Source organism: Martes martes (genome assembly GCF_963455335.1).
Source record: "Martes martes genome assembly, chromosome: 8".
NCBI classification, from domain to species: Eukaryota; Metazoa; Chordata; class Mammalia; order Carnivora; family Mustelidae; genus Martes; species Martes martes.
In genome coordinates this window covers 80,284,499-80,306,190 of record NC_137895.1, presented here as the reverse complement: position 1 = coordinate 80,306,190, position 21,692 = coordinate 80,284,499, and the positions used below count along the sequence as shown (strand labels likewise).

At 37.4% G+C, this 21,692-nt stretch overlaps 1 protein-coding gene across 2 annotated transcripts in view; it reads right to left on the bottom strand.

The window, feature by feature from the left end:
* Window positions 1–1,075: 1,075 nt before the first annotated feature.
* Window positions 1,076–21,692, bottom strand: part of TMEM117 (transmembrane protein 117) — a 462,147-nt gene continuing 441,530 nt past the window's right edge. For both annotated transcript variants that reach the window (XM_080811384.1, XM_080811383.1), the window contains 2 exons: window positions 14,364–14,493; window positions 1,076–3,186 (listed from right to left, as the gene is read on the bottom strand). In XM_080811384.1, coding sequence (XP_080667510.1) covers window positions 2,540–3,186; window positions 14,364–14,493 — 777 coding nt within the window. In that variant the 3' untranslated portion in view covers window positions 1,076–2,539. The remainder of the gene's footprint in view (window positions 3,187–14,363; window positions 14,494–21,692) is intronic.

The following is a 21,692-nucleotide window of genomic DNA, read 5'->3' as shown; positions in this document are numbered from 1 at the left end:
AGGTCTAGTATTCAAAAAGTTCTGTAGCATCATCGTCTGTTGGTATATGACTCAGAATTCAAGACTAAACGTAAGTACATGTGATTTTGACTTTCATTTCATTTTATTTGCTTATCCATAGCTGGTATAAGTGCTGATATGATGTGCTATCCAAAAGAGGTAGCAAAAGAAGGAAGGAGACCCATGGGTAGATAAATATGTCAAGATTGGTATACATAACTATCGGAAGCCTTCAAAGATTTGGATCTTGTTTAAATGCAATTAAATGCCATTAAAATTCCATTGCTGGAGAAAATGCCTTTACTGAAAATTATTTTTTTTTTTACTAAAACTTAGGGAAACTTTAATGATATATTTTCATATCAGCTGATAGCCAGCTTTTCTAGTCAATCCCTAGAAACACATAAGCATAGTGCTCTAGGGTTTTTTTTTTTCCCCCATCTTCTGCTAATTAGATTACACCATTGAACCACTTTTTCCTTAATACCCATCTAAAAATTCTTAATATTTTTATAAGGACTGTATACTGATTATGGACACCTGCTTTCTAAATCAACTTCCTTCTACATTCCACAAGACAATGACTTTAAGAATAAAATACATAGAGAGAGAGTCCTAGGTGGTATTATTTACTTGTCCTAGAGTCAAAAGTTGAATGTTTTGGGGCACCTGGGTGGCTCAGTGGGTTAAGCCTCTGCCTTCGGCTCAGGTCATGGTCTCAGGGTCCTGGGATTGAGCCCCACATCAGGAATCTCTGCTCAGCAGGAAGCCTGCTTCCCCCTGCCCCTCTGCCTGCCTCTCTGCCTACTTGTGATCTCTCTCTCTTTCTCTCTGTCAAATAAATAAATACAATTTTAAAAAATAGTTGAACGTTTTATACTATGCAAATTTGGTAATGGCCAATGTTACCATATATAAGCAATAACATGGTAAGTTTCTTCGGACAGTGTGGTCAGTAGGTTACTATGCTGAGCTTAAGCTCTGCATCTTTAGTGTCAGAGATACTTATGATTCTAAGCAGCACCAGGCATGGCTATTAAAGGTAAAAGAAACAGCAGGGGCATGGTTCCAATTGCTTAGTAAACAGTTGTAGGAAGATGTTTATTAAAGCTGGCTCTCAAATGACAGATAAACGCATATTTCTGTTATGCATGCTAAATTCAGCATGCTGCAAGCTTAAAAGCAGATCAAAACAGATATTTTAAAAATCATAGAGACAAAATACAGCTATGTCAGTATATGACAGAAAAATAATTTTGCCTTAAAATGATCTCCCCTTAACCACTCATGAACATGTAATCACAATTTATGGAACAGTATTAAAAGCACATTGGGTGTATTCCATTTTTTAACTCATCTGGCATCAAGTTAAAAAAAAAATTAAGTGAGTTGCTGTTAAACTAAGATACAAGTGAATCCCTTTATTACAAACAAAAAAACTACATCACATAATTACTGATATATAATTTGTATTTATTAATGTATGATGTTTAATTCTTTAAAAAAAACAAAAAAATGCACACACAAAACAAGCTACTGAATAGATTGTTTCATGCACATCTTTTTCTACCTCACAAGGTTCTGCTGCATGATTTTTAGAGGAGTTCCCTTATTCAGGGTTGGCATATGTTTTTCAATTTTCATTGTCCAGAGCCATATTTACAGAAAGATGTACAAATATTGTAGATAGTAGGCTGTACAACCCTCACATGATTAAAACTTCAGTTCCTTGGTTTTCTAGTGCTTTGTGTAAATGCCAATAAATTTGAGAGTTCACCCAACTGTGCCTCTTAACCTTTGTTCTCATAGGTGAAGGGCAGGATTTTTAATCAAGTAGCAATTTATCTTTAATTAGGAAAACATAATTAGGTATTATCATCTAATTGCAATTACTGGTTGGAGAAAGCCACATTTCACAAGTAGTGACCCATGCTGGATTATCGTTCTCCTAGTACTGAATTTTGAATCAGTATTTGTATTTGGCAGATAGCCAAAACAAATTCAAAGGTAATCACCAGGCCTCTGCAATCCCACTGTCAAAGTCACAAACTCCACTGCTGAATAGGAAACAAGAGATACTTCCTAAGCCACAACTTGGCTATATCTGTTTCCTGCTAAGACATCAAGTGTAGATCAAAATAATTGTATACAAAAAACCCCATGTGAAGTAGGTTCGAGGACTGTTCCACACTTCGGTTCTGGTACAGTTAAAAACAGTTTAATGTCTCAAGGCACCACTATGGTTGAACATCAGATACACGGGTAATCAGCTAATCTTCTACTATGCTGTAAAGTCAGTAAATAGCTTGTGCAATTGTGAAAAGCAATCTCTAGAGGACTGTTAGATATAAGTAGGCACGTGTATTATAATACAAATAGAAAACAATGAGTCCTAGAAAAAGCATGTTGAGCACCGTTGTGGCATTGTTTGTGTTTCTTCACCTAACACTACGTAAACTTTACATTTACAAAAGGAAAGACTAACTTTTTTAAAGTTACACTCAAGGTTGCTTTTTGTGCTATTTCCAAGTAAGTGAATCTAGTTCGTAGGTGTACTTTTAGAAGTCGTTGGGTCTGGGTCAGCTTCTGTCGCACTGGTAGATTCGTTCAAGTGAGAGCTTAAGTTTTCTGACGTGAGCTGGGAAGACTTGTAGACAATCTCGTTGAAGTCGGACCTGATGCAGACCAAGGGAGGGTCATTCAGTGGGTCTTCCACTGAGGCCTGTGTGTTTTCTCGAGTGAATCCCATGTCCTTGCTATGTTCTGACGGTGATTTTCTTTTCATGCGGGTGTAAGTTTTGTCTTGATTCTCCATGCCTTGCTCATTTTTCAGAAACCGTCCAAAGAACCAAATGAAGAATCCAAACCACACAAAAGCTATCAAACTTGGAACAAAAGCTAGACACTTGACATCAAGGCTAGCCCCTATGAACCTGCTGTGTAAGAACATATCTCCCTCAACATATGTTTTATTAGTCTGAGGGTTAGTGTGATTGGACCTCCATTCCCACGAAAGTTTGGTTCTGTTCAAATCCTTTAAACTTTCTGAGTCTTTCACTGTATATATCTTCTGCCCTGGGCCAATGTACTGTCCATATTCGTGAGGCTTATAAAATATCTGGTTCTTCCACATATTAAGATCCAAAATCAAGACAAGAAAGATAATCCCATAGTTAAACCATTTACCTGCATTAAAAAAAAAAAAAAGAAATACTTCATATTAGTCAAAGACCTATAAAATTGCAATAGGGCTTTCTCCAATAAAATGGAGACAATGGCGTACAAGTATAAATTGTTAACGTTTTAGGCCTGTTAGCAATTTTTCAAGATGGCTATGCTGCCACTAAGTGAATTGGCAAAGGTTATTTCCTGATTGTATTCTAGACACATGAAAATGTGACTGTGGGTCCCAGAGTCAATAATTTATGCTACTTACACTAACCAGATTAAGCCTCCTTGTTTGATAGGCACCACAGCTCTACTTAAATTTGATTCCATATAGGTTATTCTCTAGAACATTTCAGTTAATGTTTAAAAACAAAGTTCTAATGACATTCATAGAAAAGTCTAACATATGATTGAACATCTCTTACAGTTTTATAATTATGTGTAGGCAAGAAATAAATCATTTTACAATGCAAACACTGCAAGTATATCAATTGAATTCACATTGCTGTTTGTAGGTGACCTGTTGATTAAACCATTAGTTGATGTGATTCAGATCAATAATTCTTGAGCATTCAAGACTTTAAAATAATTGCATTAAATTCTCATTGAACAGAATCCATTTATCAGACATATAAATACAACCAAAGCTGACAAACTGCTTTAGAAGACAGGATTTGGAGAGGTTGTTAAACTACTACAATTTCTTTGTAGTATTTAAAATTTTCATACAAGTAAGACATTGTTTAGAGACATATTATCTAATGATAATGAATTTAAAAATAAGTTTACATCTGCAAATGAAAAGACTATGGGGAAACTTTCAAGGGATACTAGATTCCATCATAATTTTTATTATAAACACAATTTATTGCAAACTTTACAGTATCAAGTGTATCATAACATAGTAGTACTCACCTCACAGGTTTGCTATAGCAAATTAGGTGATACCTATAACAGGTTCTAAAAGCTTAGTTATAAATATTATATATATACATACATATATATATACACATATATATATATACACAAAATGTCAAAATTATTTTATTTTGTATTTGAAGATAAAGTATCAAACGAGAGAGAGAGAATCTTGGGCAAACTTACTAAACCAAGAATGGTAAAAATGAATTTTGCAATATGTATTCTAACAATGTATAGCTATATAAAAATATAACTTTGTGAAGAATTTAGGAAAGTGTTTTATCATCATTTTTACATATTTACATTGCTACTATATACAAAACTGAAGAGTTTTAATCCTGGCTCCAAAATTTACTAGCTTTGTGATTTTGGGCTAGTTGTTTAAATTTCCTAAACCTCAGTTTCTTTACATGCAGAAAATATTATTCTTATTAAAGCTATTAGTATTAGTATTTCATAAGATTATTAGATGCTAAACAGAGTGCCTGGTACATAAAAGAAACCCAGTAATTGTTACTATTATTAACATCAAAGCCTTGCCTAAGCCATGATAATGCATTTGTTTGGGAAGGTACAATTCTTCTCCATCAGGAGAATTTATGTAAACTCACTGACTGGAAATTATAACTCTGCCTGTCCTGAAATTGTCAACTCGACAATTGTTACAATCTTTGTAGTGGAAACTCTTGCTGGAATGATTTATTTCACATATCCCTCTAGAAGGTAAGTTGAAACACTGGGAATGTTGTTTCCATATATGATAAACTATAACATCTGGCACTGTTAAGTTCTAACCACTCCTGCTCTCCTGGAGTCATATCCAAAACTAAAACAGATTCTTACTAAGCGTCAACCATAAAAGAAGTAAAGAATGCTCAAGCCAGAGAAATTCAGTCAAACACAAAGGAGAGCATGATTATCGAACATTTATTGTGCTCGTACTAGTCTCTGTTGTGGGATGCCTTAGTAGCTGCTGAGCACAGACCTTTCTGCCTTCCAGGGAAGAACTCATCGTCTTGTTGGGGAAACAGAACAGTGGCATCAACAGATAAATAATAAAAAGAGGCCACATTGGAGAGGTGCCAGGTGAGCTGATATAAACTATAAACACCAAAGATGTTGGGGAAATGGAATAAAAACTGAGGGCCGTCGAAGTATCTGCAGAAAGGATTTTGGAGGAAGTAGCAATTCATGTGGTCCCTGAAAGAAAAGAAGGATAGAGAACAGTCTGGAAAATGGTGCATTTCTTTCAGTTTGCATTTTTATTATGCTGCAGATAAAATAGCATATGGGAAAAGATGAGGTGATATGAAAGGGGTGAAAGGAGAGAGAGAAAATAATGGAGAATATTGTAGGAAGAGAAAGCAGGAGAGGAACGAGAGACAAGTGAATTGAAAAAGTTCTGAGATTCTCATCCAGTATTAAGGAGGTAATAGTTGGTAGCTTCCATGATGGAAAGCAACCTGAGAGAGGGGCTTCAGGTGCTTCCCTGTTGCAGGAGATTCATACTTATCATCTTGCTATAAACTGCATGTGCTGTGAAGCCAGACTGTCCTTGAATCTGTATGACCGACCATTGCCTTCCTGACTCACAAAGGTCCCTCGGAGAAACCTGTCCTCTCTAGGTCACTTTTATTAACTCACGAATAGGGCAGTCCCTCATAAAGTGGTCCCTGTATCTAGGGTACCAGGGTATCAGAAACCGTGATAAGCAGCATCACAGAATCAGGGAGAAGAAAGGAATGCTCGGTGAGCTTGGAGTAAGGTGCTGTTCTGGTGGGAACAGATGCTTAGAGAATGTTAACAGACAAGGAAGAAAAGAAAATCAGAGTATAAAAACTGCAGTGAATGTACACTGAATAAATTAAAAAGAAACCCTGAGGATAGGAGGACCTCTTCCTCAAACTTTATATATTATTTTCCTCCCACAAGTTGAATGGTGCTGAGTGAGTTTGACCACTACATTTTAACACTAAAGAGTCACTATGCTATTCTCACATGACCTGGAGTCTGAATATTTAGATGAGATGGAAAAGGAGCAAATTTAAAAAGTGTTGCCGGACATCAGTTATTGGGTATCATCTCCCTTCTCTGACACATCTTTACCGATCTGGGAGAGGGAGAACCACATTCACAAAAAACTGCAGACTAGAAATCAGCAGATGAATCTCATCCTGACACTCAAGTTAAATAATACAACCTTGAGTTACCTGTTCAACCTCTCCAGACCTCAATAGTTTTATTTTCAAATTGAGGAAACTTTACCAGATGACTTCTCATTCTATGATTCTGTCCTCTTCCCCAAAATCCTTATATCCCTATTAGCTATGTGAATTCAATTTTTTATGCAGTGAAATAGAGAATAATATCAACATAACTACCTCAAAGGATGATTGTGAGGATAAAATGAGAAGTTATATTTGAATAAGTTCTCTAAAATATATTAAGTTTGCCCAAAAATGTAGGGGAGTATTATTTCTATAATTTATTTCTTCTGTGTCTTCAGTTAATATAGGATCTTGGTGATAGAGGGAGAGAAGAACATGTAAGGGTTTGTTTTTTTTAATTGTTATGTTAGTCACCATACGTATAACAAAGATATATCCTAAAAGTGATCAACTGTCTCACTTTGGATAAAATAGCAAGAATCACTGAGCACTGACATCGGTGGGTAGATATAACTGAACCAGTTATCTAAGAGGACACAGCGTGTAGTTACATGTAAACATGCTTTGTGAATCAGCACATTTAACACATTGAAAATTTTTAGCAGGGGCACCTGGGTGGCTCAGTGGACTGAGCCTCTGCTTTCAGCTTGGGTTGTGGCCTCAGGGTCCTGGGATCGAACCCCGCATTGGGCTCTCTGCTCGGCGGGGAGCCTGCTTCCCCCTCTCTCTCTGCCTGCCTCTCTGCCTACTTGTGATCTCTCTCTGTCAAATAAATAGATAAAATCTTAAAAAAAAAAAAAAAGAAAATTCTTAGCAATTGGTAATTTGTCTACAACTTGCAGGAGAATGGTCCTGAGAATAGGTCATTTATTATATACATAGATTTTGAAGCTAAAGGACAGGTAATAGTGTCTCCAATAGTGTCCCCTCCACAGAAAAGGCCATATCAGGGTGGAAAGTGCAGAGGGGAGAGAACAGAGTGAGGTAGGTTCGCTACTGACATCCTATTTCTTTCCTTCTGTGGATGTAGCACTGTCTCTACCCCTCCCACCCCCCTGTCAAAGCTAGTCAGCTGAAACTTGAAGCTGGTAAAATGTGGAAGAAATGGCTCTTCTTACTTTTTGTTTGTTTCTAGCCCACATGACATAAACTGCTGGCCCGTTTATGCATTTGCACAGAGGGATGATGTTCATCTTTAGCTAACATCCTTCCTTCTATTTTCCCACACAGTGTTTTGTTAATTTTGTAATGCTTTCTCCTCTTTAAAAAATTACTTTTGCCCTATGAGATGTGGCAAACCAGAAAGCAAAATCATGGGAGACTACTCAGTGTCACTGTTCTCGTTTATCAAGTGAGGGGTTTGAGCTATTATCTGTCAGGTTTCTCCCCAGCCCTAAAAACCTCTTTGGTGAATCCAGTGAAATAAACATCACCTGAAGCTTAACATTTTATGATGGGCCAGGAAATCTCACCAGGAGGGCAAAAAAGATGGAATACACAATTTTCATGCAGAGAAAGCTTTCCTTTAAAAATTGTATATTCTGAGAAACACTGTTTTCCATAAAAAATAATTTTGAGTCTCTGAACCCACATGGAACGGATATCAGACACAAAAAGGAAAAGAACAGAAATTCTCTCTTGCCATTTCCCAAGTGTGTTGTTGTGAATGTACAATCAACCATAACAAGAGGTTTAGTATTTCAGCATTAATCACAGGAGAGATTTTGCATTTCCTCCTGTTGTTTCAACTACATAGCATAATGTAAGTCAGCAAGAAGGGAGGGTAAGAATCCATACATTATTTCTATTAATCTCCTTGTTGAAATAGCTCACTGTCTCCTTTAATGAGAAATCACTGCATGGTGTTGGTAGGATTACCTCTCTCTCGTATTTTGTGCCTTTAATGAATCCTATTGATTGTCAAAAATGATATTATAATGGTAATTTTATGTTTTACATTGTGGGAGATTATAGAATCCTGGGCTAGTTGGTTTTAAAAGGATTCTTCTTTAAATATCACCATCACTTAGCATAGGAAATGACAACAATTTGGGGGAAAATATAATTTTTTCAACTAAGGATAAAAGAGTATAAAGTACTGATAGTTCCATCATATGAGCAGCCTTTCATTATTCAGATTTGCAATTATAATTTTTTTTTAACCCAGTAGGGTTGCCAGTTAGCATTGAGATTGAACTGTACTGTGGGTACCTTCCTACCGAATTAGTGCCACCACTTGGCCAGACTCTGGCCTCTGTTGCAGATACATGAAATAGTCATGCTTCACAAAGCCTTTTAATATCCATTATGGGACAGCAAGCAAACATGGCCTTGAAAAAGGTAAATGTTAGATAATTAAAGAAATAACAGTTTGCTGTTAACAGGCTTCTTGGCCATATTCAATGTCTTTTCATTCCAGACATGAGCAGTGAAAACAGGGCTCACCAAGTTAGCATCTCTTCAAGTAACCCCTAGGTAATTTAGGGATATCTGGAAACCACATTAGTGCTTGGGTCATAAGGAGAACATTAAGTAAATTGAAGATACTTACTAAAAAATTTATGAATTAATAGGAGCTATTTGAGTTAGTAAAGCATCATCTTAAGACTTGAAAGCAAATGAATATAGCTCCTCTAAGTGCCTCTCTTGTCATTGTCATTTCCTAAGTGGGACATAATCCAACACGATGAGTAGGGGTAGAAACTTGCAATGATACAAGGAGAGGAGAAAGCCATGGGATTATACTGAATTAGGTGACCATTAGACTCTGACTTTCTTGAGATTAGGAATTGTATCTTGTTTATTTCTGTATTCCCCAGATCCTAGCTTAGACACGTATTAATGCAGAAAATGTCCATTAACCAATAGGCAAACCCTGAGATAATCTGTTCAGACAAATAACAAGAAGTTATAGTCTTCCAAATCAAATATATGTGTCACAATGACCTGGTGAATTTTAGGATACTGCTAAAATCAGATATAATCTGGAAAATTGGGAAAAGCAAAATGTTCATATCTTAAAGATTGTAATTCATTATATATTTCAAGTCTGTCTTCTGGCTGTAAAGACTATTCCTGAAGAGTGTGAGTTTTATAACAAAAATACTCATATATGCACAAATGAAGATAGGACACCTCAGTTTGTACATGGCAGACCAGCTCAGGGACAGAAAGGGCTGACAGCCTTCGGGCAAAGCATCCATGGCCTTGAAGAAGATGAGTTCTGGACAAATCAAATATGGGGAATTGCTGCTGTAGGTAGAAATAAACATAGTTAACTCTTAGAGCTGTATAAATGTGCTGAAAATAGAAACTGCTTCAGGAAAGGTTTAGAAAAATTCACAACTGAGAGAAAAGCAAGAGGTCTTTGTGTACTTTGGATAAATTCATGATCTTTGGAGACTGTCAGAGTGAGCAGGCTGCATCATATTTCCCTGTTTAACAAGCCCCTTGTTAATTTTGTCGGACAGAATATTCTGGATGAACCACTGGTCTGCCCTCCCCAGCACTTCCCACGATCCGACTGGTACAGGAGAGCTCTTTAAAAAACAATCTCTGGGAACTCATTTGCCAGAAATTATACACCTATAGAAATAAAACGGAGGGTTTTATTCATTATTTTCCACACTCTTGCCATTGTAAAGCACCTGTGCCCTCACACCACTCAGGAAACTGAAATAGCACACAGATGCAATGGAGGTTTGTTTACTCCTACATTTTCCATTTTTGCCGAAAGGGTTCCCGTGGGCATCATCGTGCCAACAGTGTGAGTTCTCTCCTCACAGATGCACAGGCCTTCCTTCTGGCCTTTCCCCCAACCCCTCCTAATTTACTCAGATGATGGCCACCAATGGGACACTTCCTTTGTCTGGCTGGGATGACAGATGGCAGAGCTTCCACCGGGATTGGCATTAATAGGACTCAGAGGAGCTTCCGAGAGTGAATTGAGAGGCCATTCCTCTCTCGCCTCCAGAGACTTAGTACATCACATTTTGAATCCATCTTTGCACTCACCTCATAGGTAAAAGGGAAGAGGCCAGAGGAGATAATTACATGGTTACATTTAGCATTTATGTTTAAGAGAAGAACAATGAGCTTGGGCTAAAAGCACTGATGTGACCTAATCATTAACTATTTATCCCCTTTGTTACTGAAGTCAAAATTCCCAGAAAAAAATATTTTAACACACCCTTGGATAGAGATGATTTATTTTTATAAGCTGCAGCCCAGCTTATAAAATGAAAGCTCATACACACTGCAGCAAACCATCTGTCAAGGGGGATCCAGATGAGCTAAACAGATGCAACAATTCAAGTCATTTCTGAAATGCATAAATAAAACTAGCATGGAATCAGGATTAGAAAATACGCAAATCCTAAATATTTTTAAAATGTCAATGGGAACTCATCAGTGTCAGATAACCCTCTACATACAGAGCTCTTCATTGGAAGAGAGATTTTTTTTTTCCTTTCTTAGCCGCCTTCTTGACTCAGTAGATAACAGTAGAGAATTCAGAATAGTGGGTAAATAATAAAAGAGCCCCCTCTTAGGCTACCTAATATTTTTGAATTAAATAGGAAAACACACTCTGGAAGGACTCTGAGAGCAAAAGCTTCAGGTAAAAGTAGTGAGAGTTTACCAAGTGCTTACCAAATGGCAGTGTTTTAAGTGCCTTGTACATATTAAATTTCACAACCCCATGGTCAAGTACCTTACTGTTCCCATTTAACAGATGAGAGAACTGAGCCTCTAAGAGGTTAAGGAGCTTGACAAGGGCCATACCAACAGTCAGTGTTGGAGCTAGAGTCCAGGCACCATTTTCCATTTTCTCAGCATGCACTGAACGTTATTTCCAGAACACAGAGGAATGATAGTTGAGGCCATGGTGGAGCCATTTTGAATCCAGGAGGCCCTACCAGTCTTTGCACAGACTCTTCTAGTACAGAACAAACACAGGCTGAGAAAGCGACAATTGGAGCTGTCTGGGGATCCACAGGATCTCTTCCTACCCCTGACTCTGGCTTCCTCTGTGGTCACCCAGATGCTTCCCGACATACTCTGCTTTGGGACCTCTTTTCTTGGCCCCAGCTCTGACTTTCCATCTCCTAGCAGGACTCTATCTTGTGCCCTTCTCACTAACACCTCATTTCTATTTGAATTTTCATTCTGTCCTGTGGCTTCTGATTTTTGAGTTGCATATGAACATAAAAGCTGGGATGAGAGGAATTTTGACTGTAGAAAGTATTTCTCATCAGCAGTGTTTCTCAAAGAGAGGTCCTCTGGCAGCATGCAGAGGCATCAACTGGCAATGCTTAAGAGAAGGCTGGATCCCAGCCTCCAGGCTGCACCTCCTATCTCAGGCATCCAGCTCTGGAGATGAGGCTAATGGATCTTTTTAACAAACTCTCCAGGTGATTCTCCTACACAATGAAATTTGAGAACCACTGATGAATATAAAGAGTTTCATGCTTAATAACCCAGTGATAATACTGTATTTACTCATCAAGAAAAGCACTGAGTTTCCCTACAAAAAGTAGCAGAACTTGGAGGAGCTGATCAAGGTAGCTTGTTCAGAGTTTGTAGGTGACTTGGAAATTTGCAGGCTACTGACAACTGAGCATATTACAGTGCAACATGTATCATGTTTTTGGAAATTTTATCTAGGTTTCCTCAGAAACAATTATCTTACAAAGTCAGATAAAGAGGCCATTCACAGGAGACTAGCTGCTACTTGAGGGTGTCCTCAGCCACATATTCAGCAATTAACAGAATAAAGAGAGTAACAGAACAAAATGAGAGGGGAACAATTCAGACTTTCTTCAGCCTCCAAACCTGCCACCATTTTCCTAGAATTTTTTAACACGGACCTGGGGAGGCCCATGATCATCCTACCACTAAATGGGGTTTAAATTGTTTATGGTGGAACTCTTCACCCCATAGCCCACCTGTACTCTATTGGCTTCCCCTGTGGCTCTCCAGCACCAAGGAGCAGTTCCCAGTAACCATCACCTGGGAGCGCTCTTCCAAAGTCCCATTCCCTGGCCTCTGCCCAGACTTCTTGAGTTGGAGCTATTAGGAATCGGGCCCAACAATGTATAATCTATAGATATGTATCTTGAATGATATAATTATCAGCATCATTTGGCAAACACTGCATCAAAACCTTAACTACAATATATTTCCACCTTCTCACACACTTTATTAATGTGCATTCTCCATTACAAGAACTTAGCCAGTCGTCTTCCTTTTAAGTTTCTAGAAAACAATACTTGTAAGAATAAAGGTTTTAGCTCAACTGCATTAGGAGGCTTTATCTCAAAGCTAATTACACTGAAGCTTCAAGGACTCCTGTAAGCATGTCCTTCTTCCAAGGCACTTAAAATAATTTTTAGTCATAATTTTGCTTTTATATTCTTAGAGCATTCCAAATTGGGTAAGCTCTGGGCACCACAGAACCTGAACCTGTCCCTGTCCATAAATGATAGCATATATGACTAAGCCCTGCCAAATAGCCCCAAATTAAATATTTTTAATAGCTTGGGTTTTTTTTCTTACCAATGCGTTCCTCTGAATATTCAGCCCCCCTTTAACCTGATACTGTGTACTGTAGCGGTATATTTTTGACGAGGGTTCTGATACTCATTCAGAGACAATATTAGTGCCATGATGGCCTGGGACAAGAGCTGATAGCAGGAACAGATGGTCCAGGCAAAAGCCCACCCAAAGGGATATGATGATGCCATGTGTGTGAGAGCTGTTTGAGAAGTCCGAGAGGGTAGCATGCTTCAGAGATTAAGTGGGGACTCTGAAACCACACTATGTGACCTGAACTCAAATTGATTGATTTACCCAGTGAATTTAATAGATGGGTCTCATTCATTTTGAATAGGAAAAGAAACCTGCTGCATCTTCCCTATTCATGAGCTCATTCTCCAATTTAGGAAGGTCGCTTCATGCTCAAAGTGAAAACCAGCCTTCAAGTTGGGAAGCAAAGGTTTTTTGCAGGACTCAGATGTTCACGTTTTCTGTGCTTGGGCTATTTTTACTCAGCAGCACAGACGGTAGGGTAAGCACAGATTTCTTCAGCAGTTTTTATTATAGCAGGTGTGGGATCCTAAGCCATTGTCCTTAAAACACACACACACACACACACACACACGCACACATTCACTTCATGCATTTGAACAGTTTGGGAACTAACACCATCCTTTATGTGATCGTTTGGCTGTCTGCTTCTGGTTAGGGGAGAAAAGGTATAAAACATAACTTTAGGAAGACCTTTTTCAGATGAGAATGACTGAGATGTCACGAAGGAATATTATAATAAATCATATCAGAGCCATTTCAAAAAGAGGGCATCTCTGCAAATGAAAGATCCTCACCAATGTGAGGATCTGCAAGAGACCTACCTGAGAGAAACATGAGCTCTGCCACAGAAGGAGGTTTTGATCAAATGAGAAGTGGCCTAACCCCTAAAGGCATAGGGTGTGATTGGTGCTCTAGGGTACCACTCTTCCAATCCCAGCAGGAATTGAGGAACACAGTGTAAAGAGTGTTAATGGTGAAAAAACATACTAAGCTGTATGTTGTGAGAAAGCAAGCAATCTAATGAAGAAAACCAAGGTGGACAGGTATCTGGAGCATGGCAGAGTAGCTAACTATCCATGCTGAAACCATGGCCTCCTGCGAGAACAGCAGATGCAAGTACAGTAGGTGTCAACCGAAGTGGCTGTCCAGCTGGGGACCATATTTCCTCCTTGACTCTAAGCAGGGCTATCTGATGAATTACTGCCAATGAAATGTGACTGGAGGGCACATGTCTTTTCCCCATGTCAAGGCGATTAAGAAAAAGATAAACCTTCTTCATCCTCTTCTCCATTCTCGACATTCCCATTTGCCTGCTGGATGTTGAAAAGCCCCTAGGAGCTTAAGTCCCAGAACCATAGTTTGGAAACCTCAACTGATCCAGGACCACCTTGCACTATTGAGAAATAAAACTATATGTATGCATGCCTCTAAAATGCTTTTCTTTTTTTTTTTTTTTAATAACAGCTAGTATTACTCTAAGTAGGAGACAGTCAAATCGTGTTTAAAGTTACAGCATACCTGTTATGTGAATACGATATTCCTCCTTGAAGATCTTTTGGAAGAAAGGAATCTTGAACTGCATGTGAGGAGTGTGTAATCCAGGAAGATTTACATCAACATCTCCCATAAAATGTGGGAATTCCCAGTCCTGTCAAAGAAAATCAACATAAAAACATATTTGTGATTTGTTTCGTTCCTAAGCAGCAAAATACCAAAAATTGACTTTTTACAAGCACTTATTTTAAAATCATTTAAATGCAGCAAGCTGTTAGATGTATCTGTTTCATTCTGTGATGGTTATTTTATGTACATTAGGTAGTTGTGTGCATTCAAAATCAAAATTAAGTCATAACTTACATCCTCAGATTTTCTCTTTAATGTGCTAGTAAGAAACCAATATAGAATTGATTTGCATCTATACGTGTTTATCTCTTTCATTCTGGAGAACTGATCTTAAATTTTTATAAGAAGGAAGTGATCCATATTTTATAATGTGGTAATTTTGTTATATTTTGTTTCACTACCTTTAAAAAATATGAACCCCATAATCCTATGTTTTGTGTAAGAAGACAAAGTAAAGAGGATCTAATTCACTTAACCAAGTTTCTCAAGTCATATCCAAGGGACTTTTATTAATCATCTCTGCCAGTAACTACATGGAGTGGAAAAATGCCAAAGACTCCTGTTCTGTTCTCTTGCAATTTAGCATCAATTTGAACCAAAATGATGGAGGGCCTGACATGCTAGCATGAGAGATGAACAATGAATTAATTCCCAAATTGTCTTAGTTATTTTCTTATTATAAGGCAAAATCAGGAGGGATGACCCTCCTTCTCATAAGGAAGGGAAACAGTTGCAAAGAAGGATATTTTTAGGTGTCTCATCTGCTCTTGGCTTTTGGGTACAGTACCAAAGTTCACAGCTAGCATGTGAAGAAAAAAAAAAGACTAAATATGAAAAACATTTGAGGTGGATCCACAGGCATTAATACATGTATTTCCGCTTTTAATAACTAAATAATCACTAAATTATCAGTCCTATATTTAGTGAACTTCTTTTAAAAATATTATTGAAAAAGTGATGAAATATGAATTTCAGATTTCAATACATTATTTCAATTTAAAAAGTAAGTTTCTCCAAGACATCTGTATATTCAGCTGATACAGATGTGCCAATGATAAAGTGCCTGAACATCATAGGAGTGTCCATGTCCATTCCACTCCCCTTATTTATTAATTATTTATTTTATTTTATTTTATTTATTTTTATTTTTATTTTTTTTTTGAGAGAGAGAGAAAGCAGGTAGCGGGGCGGCAGGGGCAGAAGGAGAGGGAGAAAATCTCAAGCAGGCGCCTTGCCCAGCAAAAAGCCCAACATGGGACTCAATCTCATGACCTGAGATCATGACCTGAGTGGAAATCAAGAGTCAGAGACATAATCCATTGAGCCACCTTGGCACCTCACCACTACCCTATCTGCTGAGAATTCTGGCCAAGGGGGAATAGGTTTCAGAGGAAAGGAACCTATGAAAGTGATGGTAACCAGGTAAGTTTTCAATGTCTATTAATTTCATGATCTATGGATCACTCCAAACTGCTAGTAAGAAATTCTTAAAGACACAAAAAGAAAAATGAAATGATACCACATCATCTTTTTTTATTGCAGATAGCTAGTTGTCTCACCTCTCCTTGCTTTTCAGACCTCAGCAGTAAATAGATATGTAATTTGGAAAATTCAGAAAACCCAAAGCATAAGCTGGATAATTTAGAACATTTTGATCTAAAATATTAGTAGGAAATAGATTGGCAGTAATACTTGTGAATTATTGCATTTTTTAAAAAATGCATTTTCCTTTATTTTTCATCAATACCTTGTTCTTCTTATGTTACCTGAAATACTCTTGGTAAGAGAATTGGAATTGAATTTGGTCTTTTGTTAAAATATAACTGACATCTCCCATGAAAAATTATGCTTGACACAAAAGGACTGATAGCCAGAGTATCTTTCACTTGCCCTAGATAACACAAAGCATTACCAATTTCTTGGTATAACAAAGAGAATACTTCTTGGTAGTAATTGGGCAAGTATACTTAGTGTATCTTCTTTTTGGAAAGATGTTCTTGGACTATTCTCATTTAGCTTTTTATTCCATGAAATGAAAGTTTTCTACTGGGTATGAAATTGGTTTTAGTTTGAAAGTGATCTCTAGAGATTTCTTGCAGAATGAGATCAAAACTTGATTCACGAAAAAATAGTTCCTCAATGATTTCCCACCTGTAGTTGGAGAAAGAAAGATGAATTAAGGAAATAGAGTGCAGGCAAATGAGAAGAGAAAGTCTTGCTCCTTATCTGGATAATGGCGTTACTTTTTTTTTTTTTTTCCTTTTTTTTTCCCTGGTAAAGAGGGCATCAGTATAGGGAGTTTGGGGGACTGTGTGATAGAAGTAGCTGGTGTCTAGTAAGAAAAGTTTTTGGAAAGAGGATTAATTAAAAAAAAGACACTACATTCTCTTAGAGTTATCTGTTCTACATTATTTTTTTATAATCACCATATTTTGGTTTTCCTTAGTCTTGGACTCCCTGCCCCGCTCCTTCTCTCTGTTACTCCAGTGTTTGTACTTCAATTCCTACTCTGCATACTTCTCCAGACTCATTATTGGATTACTGTAAACTCTGGCCACACTTGGCTTAGATTGGAATGCTAATAATAATTGCTTCCATTTGCAGGAAGTGTGAAGCTTGTCTTCATGGACAGGGGTATCTGAGGCTGATGATACCCCAGGTATTTACTTAAAGGAGGTAAAAGGGGAGGGGGATGGAGTTCTGAATCTCCCTAGGTGTCAGCCTCTTCATCTAAAAATTGGGGTTAAATATAGTAACTTCACAGGCTCCTTGGGAAGATGAGATAATGCTTGGACAGCAGTGAGCAGGGGCTGGAGACAGAGGAAAGAGACAGGGAAATGGCCAACAACCATGGCTGGTTTCCCCACATGATCCCAAGGTCAAGTTTATCCTGAGAGTGAAGCAGAGGAAGCAGATGGATCTGTTTTCATATCACATGTAAAGCTGGTTCCAGGTCCCGGTGAAAAGCTTGGATACAAATGTCATGAGAATCATGGCTTTCTTTCCTGCTGCATAAATGTAAAATATGTATTTTGAACACAAGATCAAAATGTTAAGTGAATGACAAGGCAAGATGTGTTTAGCTACTAAGACCACAGTAGATATAAGTTAATACTGTGCCTATTATGAAATGTGCATTTATTTTGTTCTTCAAGAAATGTTATCAATATTTAGTAATTCAAAGTGGCCTTCTTTCTGTTATTAAATCTAACAATCACTATAGAAGTCTGTCACATTTGTGGTTCAGTGAGGTAAGAATTATTTCGGCATATCAGGTCATATACATGCTACTCCAGTTCTCCTCAGTTCATGGTGATGAACAGACTTCCAACTTTGTATATTGCTTCATATAAGAAGTAGTTAATTTACATTCAGATGGGCATATTTCCCATATCAGTATAAATGAGAAGTGCCATGGTATATATCTAAGCTTATTTCTTATATACTATGGCTCACTCTGCCTATAGCAATAAAAATCGCATTTGGACATGTAATTTGGACTAAGGCGTCCAAATCTGATTCTGTCCAAATGCAGCTCTATCATTCATGGACCACATTTGGACAGAATTTTAAGGCAGCGTTCAGTATATAGGCAAAATGTTCTCAGGAAATGCTGGATTCACCATTCCCTCATGTTTTCTCATTGAGACGCATGCCTTGGGGCCAAGAAAAAGAAGTTGGTACTATGCAGAGGAACTCAAGCTTGAAACCAACAATGTTTTGAATTCCCCAACTAGCATTCAATTTTCCAAATCAAATGAAGAGACCTCATTTCTATTTAGAAAAGTGTTAGAGGATAAAAATGTAATAACACTGATTGCTCTACCCCACAAAACTAAAGCCACAGTATCAGGACAAAAGTTATATTTTGGGGGGGGGGCAAATATTGGCCACCTGTTTTTTTTAGGAAATTAAGAGATAGATTAGGTTAGATTTTACTGAAGAGTATTGATAACCATTTAGAATAGAACTGACTATAGATTTTTAAATGTTAATAAAAAGTAGCAACATTTTTCAATGGAATAAGTTATATATCTCCTCTTTAGATGCATTAGATGATTTAGCTTAAAGTGCTTTCAAAAGCAAACTTTACAGATATGCTGTTTTCTGTTTGTTAATCTCTATTTCTCCTATTTCAAAAACAGATTTAGTCCCATGAATATCAGAACATCAGTTGACCAAAAATTTCCCCAGCTTGTAAATGTCCTTAGCTTTTCTATGTTAGCAAGCATCCTAGCAATAGGATTTTAGGTAACAGTGAGCCATGGTGGCCTGAAGAATTGTACTCATCTCTGGGCGATATCATGGTTTTTTATTAAGAATCTCAGGTGTCTGATTTCTTTCATCAATTCTATCATTCTTGTAATTGGCAAAATTGCTGTGGTATCACTTGGTTGAGTGGCTGAGTAAATCCTTGAAAACATTGACATATAGTAAATTTTGCTTATTTGTTTTTTCCATGCCTGCCTCTCCCATTGGAACATAAGCTCTAGGGAGCTTACAGAAGTTTTCTCCTCTTTGTTAACTGGTCTACTCCCCAGACCTGAAATAGTGCTTAGCATCTAGTAAGAACTCAAAAATTTGTTGAATTGGTGAATGTAACTCTCTGAAAGTTAAACATGCACAACAGTCCCTTTTTGGCTTCATGTAAATGGTACCACAGAATGGATTTAGGTAAACAGAGGCAACACAACAAGTACCTGTTTTGTGAATAATATTACACATCAATCTGAGACTCGTTATTATGAACAAAAAATTGGTTGTTGTTTTTTCCCCTATAAACTAGGTATACTGCAGTCATATGGAGGGTAACCCAAAGTTTAAACCATTTGCCAAAGATCCCAGAAGACAGGAGACAGTGGATAATTACAGAAAGAAAGTTGTCAAATGTACATATTATGAGATGAGTTAATGTTTGGGGAGTTACCAAAAATGCTTGTTGGGATGATCCAAGATACTCTTTCAAGCTATCGTATTTATATTTAGTCAATTAAAGAAACCCATGAGACACATCCAATCTAGTCCAAGAACAAAAAAACAGAATGTAAACCAACATGTGATTAAACAAAGCAGGGTAGAGGGTTATTTCCCATAGTGGGTGATGAACCAAAGTGAAATACCAGAAGGTTACTCAGATGCCCTTTGACAAATACCTTTTTCTTATATGTTTTTCTTTCATTTTCTTTTAATAGTTACTATTGTTCCCTTCAAGGGCAAACAAATTCTATAACATTTTGAAGTTTTCTTTCAGGAGGCTATTTAAAAAATTTTAAAAAATTTAAAATCTTTAAGGAAAAATCTTGGTTTTCTCGTTGAAGTAGGCTTTTGTCAACAAGCAGTAGAGAGAGATGGCAGATCTCATTCATCGGTAGAACAAATCCCAAGTCAGACTGTAGACCCTTACTTGAAATGTTTAAAGAACTTGACTCTTTCATGTGTTTTTGTATATTCAAAGATACCAATTAACTCTCAAAGTGTTGCCCAAACAATCTAATTTATCCTAAGGGCCTATTTTGTAATGTTATTTAATGTATTTTCTTCATCAATGATCTTCCTTACTTCCAAAGGCCAATAAGAATTTTCCAGGCTAATTTTAAAGCCAACACACATCAGTGAGATAGAAATGGTGGTTTAATGCAGGTAGAAAAGGCAAAAAAGTCAATCCCAGAGTAGATTTGAAAAGAAGTATTAGTTTTGGTTACTTTTAAAGGACCCCCCTATGAGGTTCTGGCAAAACAGCAGTTAGTTTTCTAAAACAAGCTTTATTAAATCTATACCCTTTGAAAGCCTTTAAGCACCAAGATGGAAGAGTGTCTGATGAAATGCATGGGGCCTCATTAACAGAGGTCCGGCTTTGGCAGACTGATGTGATGAAGGACAAAATAAAAATCAGTCTTGTAAGTGTTTACAGCTACTAGAAATGCATCATGTGGCATCTAGGAATAATGGGAAATCAATATCCCTCACTAGGGCAATACAGTTCACCAGTACACAAGAGAGAGTACTTGACTTCTTAGAGACTCCTCTGTGGGGGGATGGGAAGAACCAAACCCCTGCCTATGACAAGTTGCTGATAACCAAAGTTAGCGCAAGGTCTAAAGAAGCACATTGTTATAACTCGGTAATAAGTCCTTTTGGATGAAATCTTCCATCAGTTACCAAACAACGTGACTTGCTTTGCACTTCTTAAGAACAATGAATATTAACTACATAATAGATTGGCGTATTTTTTACTTAAAGGAGAGCTCCTAATAACTCCTTTTCTCTTTGTAAGGGAAGAGGGCAATCTAGTGGAAGGAAGTTCTTAGACAACACACTTTCGTGTTATTTTTCAGATACTGGCTGCAGTTCAATAGCACATAGCCCTTTGCTTACTCTGTGCTTTATTGTATTTGCACATTTGGTACAAAATGTCACTGCTCCAATATCTGTTCTGACTCTGTGCAAGCTGCCAGCAACGGTCACATGCAGTTGTCTGAATGACTAATTCTTTCTATGGGCTATAGAGAAAAATTAATTGCATGCTGTCAAAGGAATAGATATTACTGTCCTTGGTAAAATTTTTATTTATTATTGAGGTCATTTTTCTGTGTGAAAAAAAAACAGTAATAGTGGAGATCAGTGGGTAAATGTAATTCAATATAAAAATGTTCACTTCACAAATAGAGAGTGTGAATTTGATCTAAATATCAGGTGGGTGGTTAAGGTAAATTACTTGTAGGATTTCTTGCAATGGGTTCATTTCTATGATTATTATTCTTTTTTTGTCAAGAATGTCTAATAGAGCATACATTCTAGTTGGGAGACCTGTCAATCAGCAAGTCGCATTATAATGTGATGTCAAATAGTTAATCAGTACTCTGAAGGAAATCCAGCAGGGTTGGGGGATGAAGAATGGTGAGTTGGGGGTGGGTGCTAGTTCAGTTAGTCAAAAGGAAACTTCTTCAAGGATGACTTTTGTTTTTTGGTCTTTGTTTTTGTTTTAATTTTTTTAGTTAACATATAATCCAATATTGGCCTTAGAAGTAGAATTCAGTGACTCATCACTTATAATCAACACCCAATACTCACCACAACAAGTGCCCTCTTTAATACGCATCACCCATTTAGCCCATTCCCCACTAGCCTCCCTCCATCAAGCGACTCAGTTTGTTCTCTGTCGAGGGTGACATTTGTATGGAGTACTGATTGGTATGAAAGAACAAGTCCTGCAAAATTCTGAAG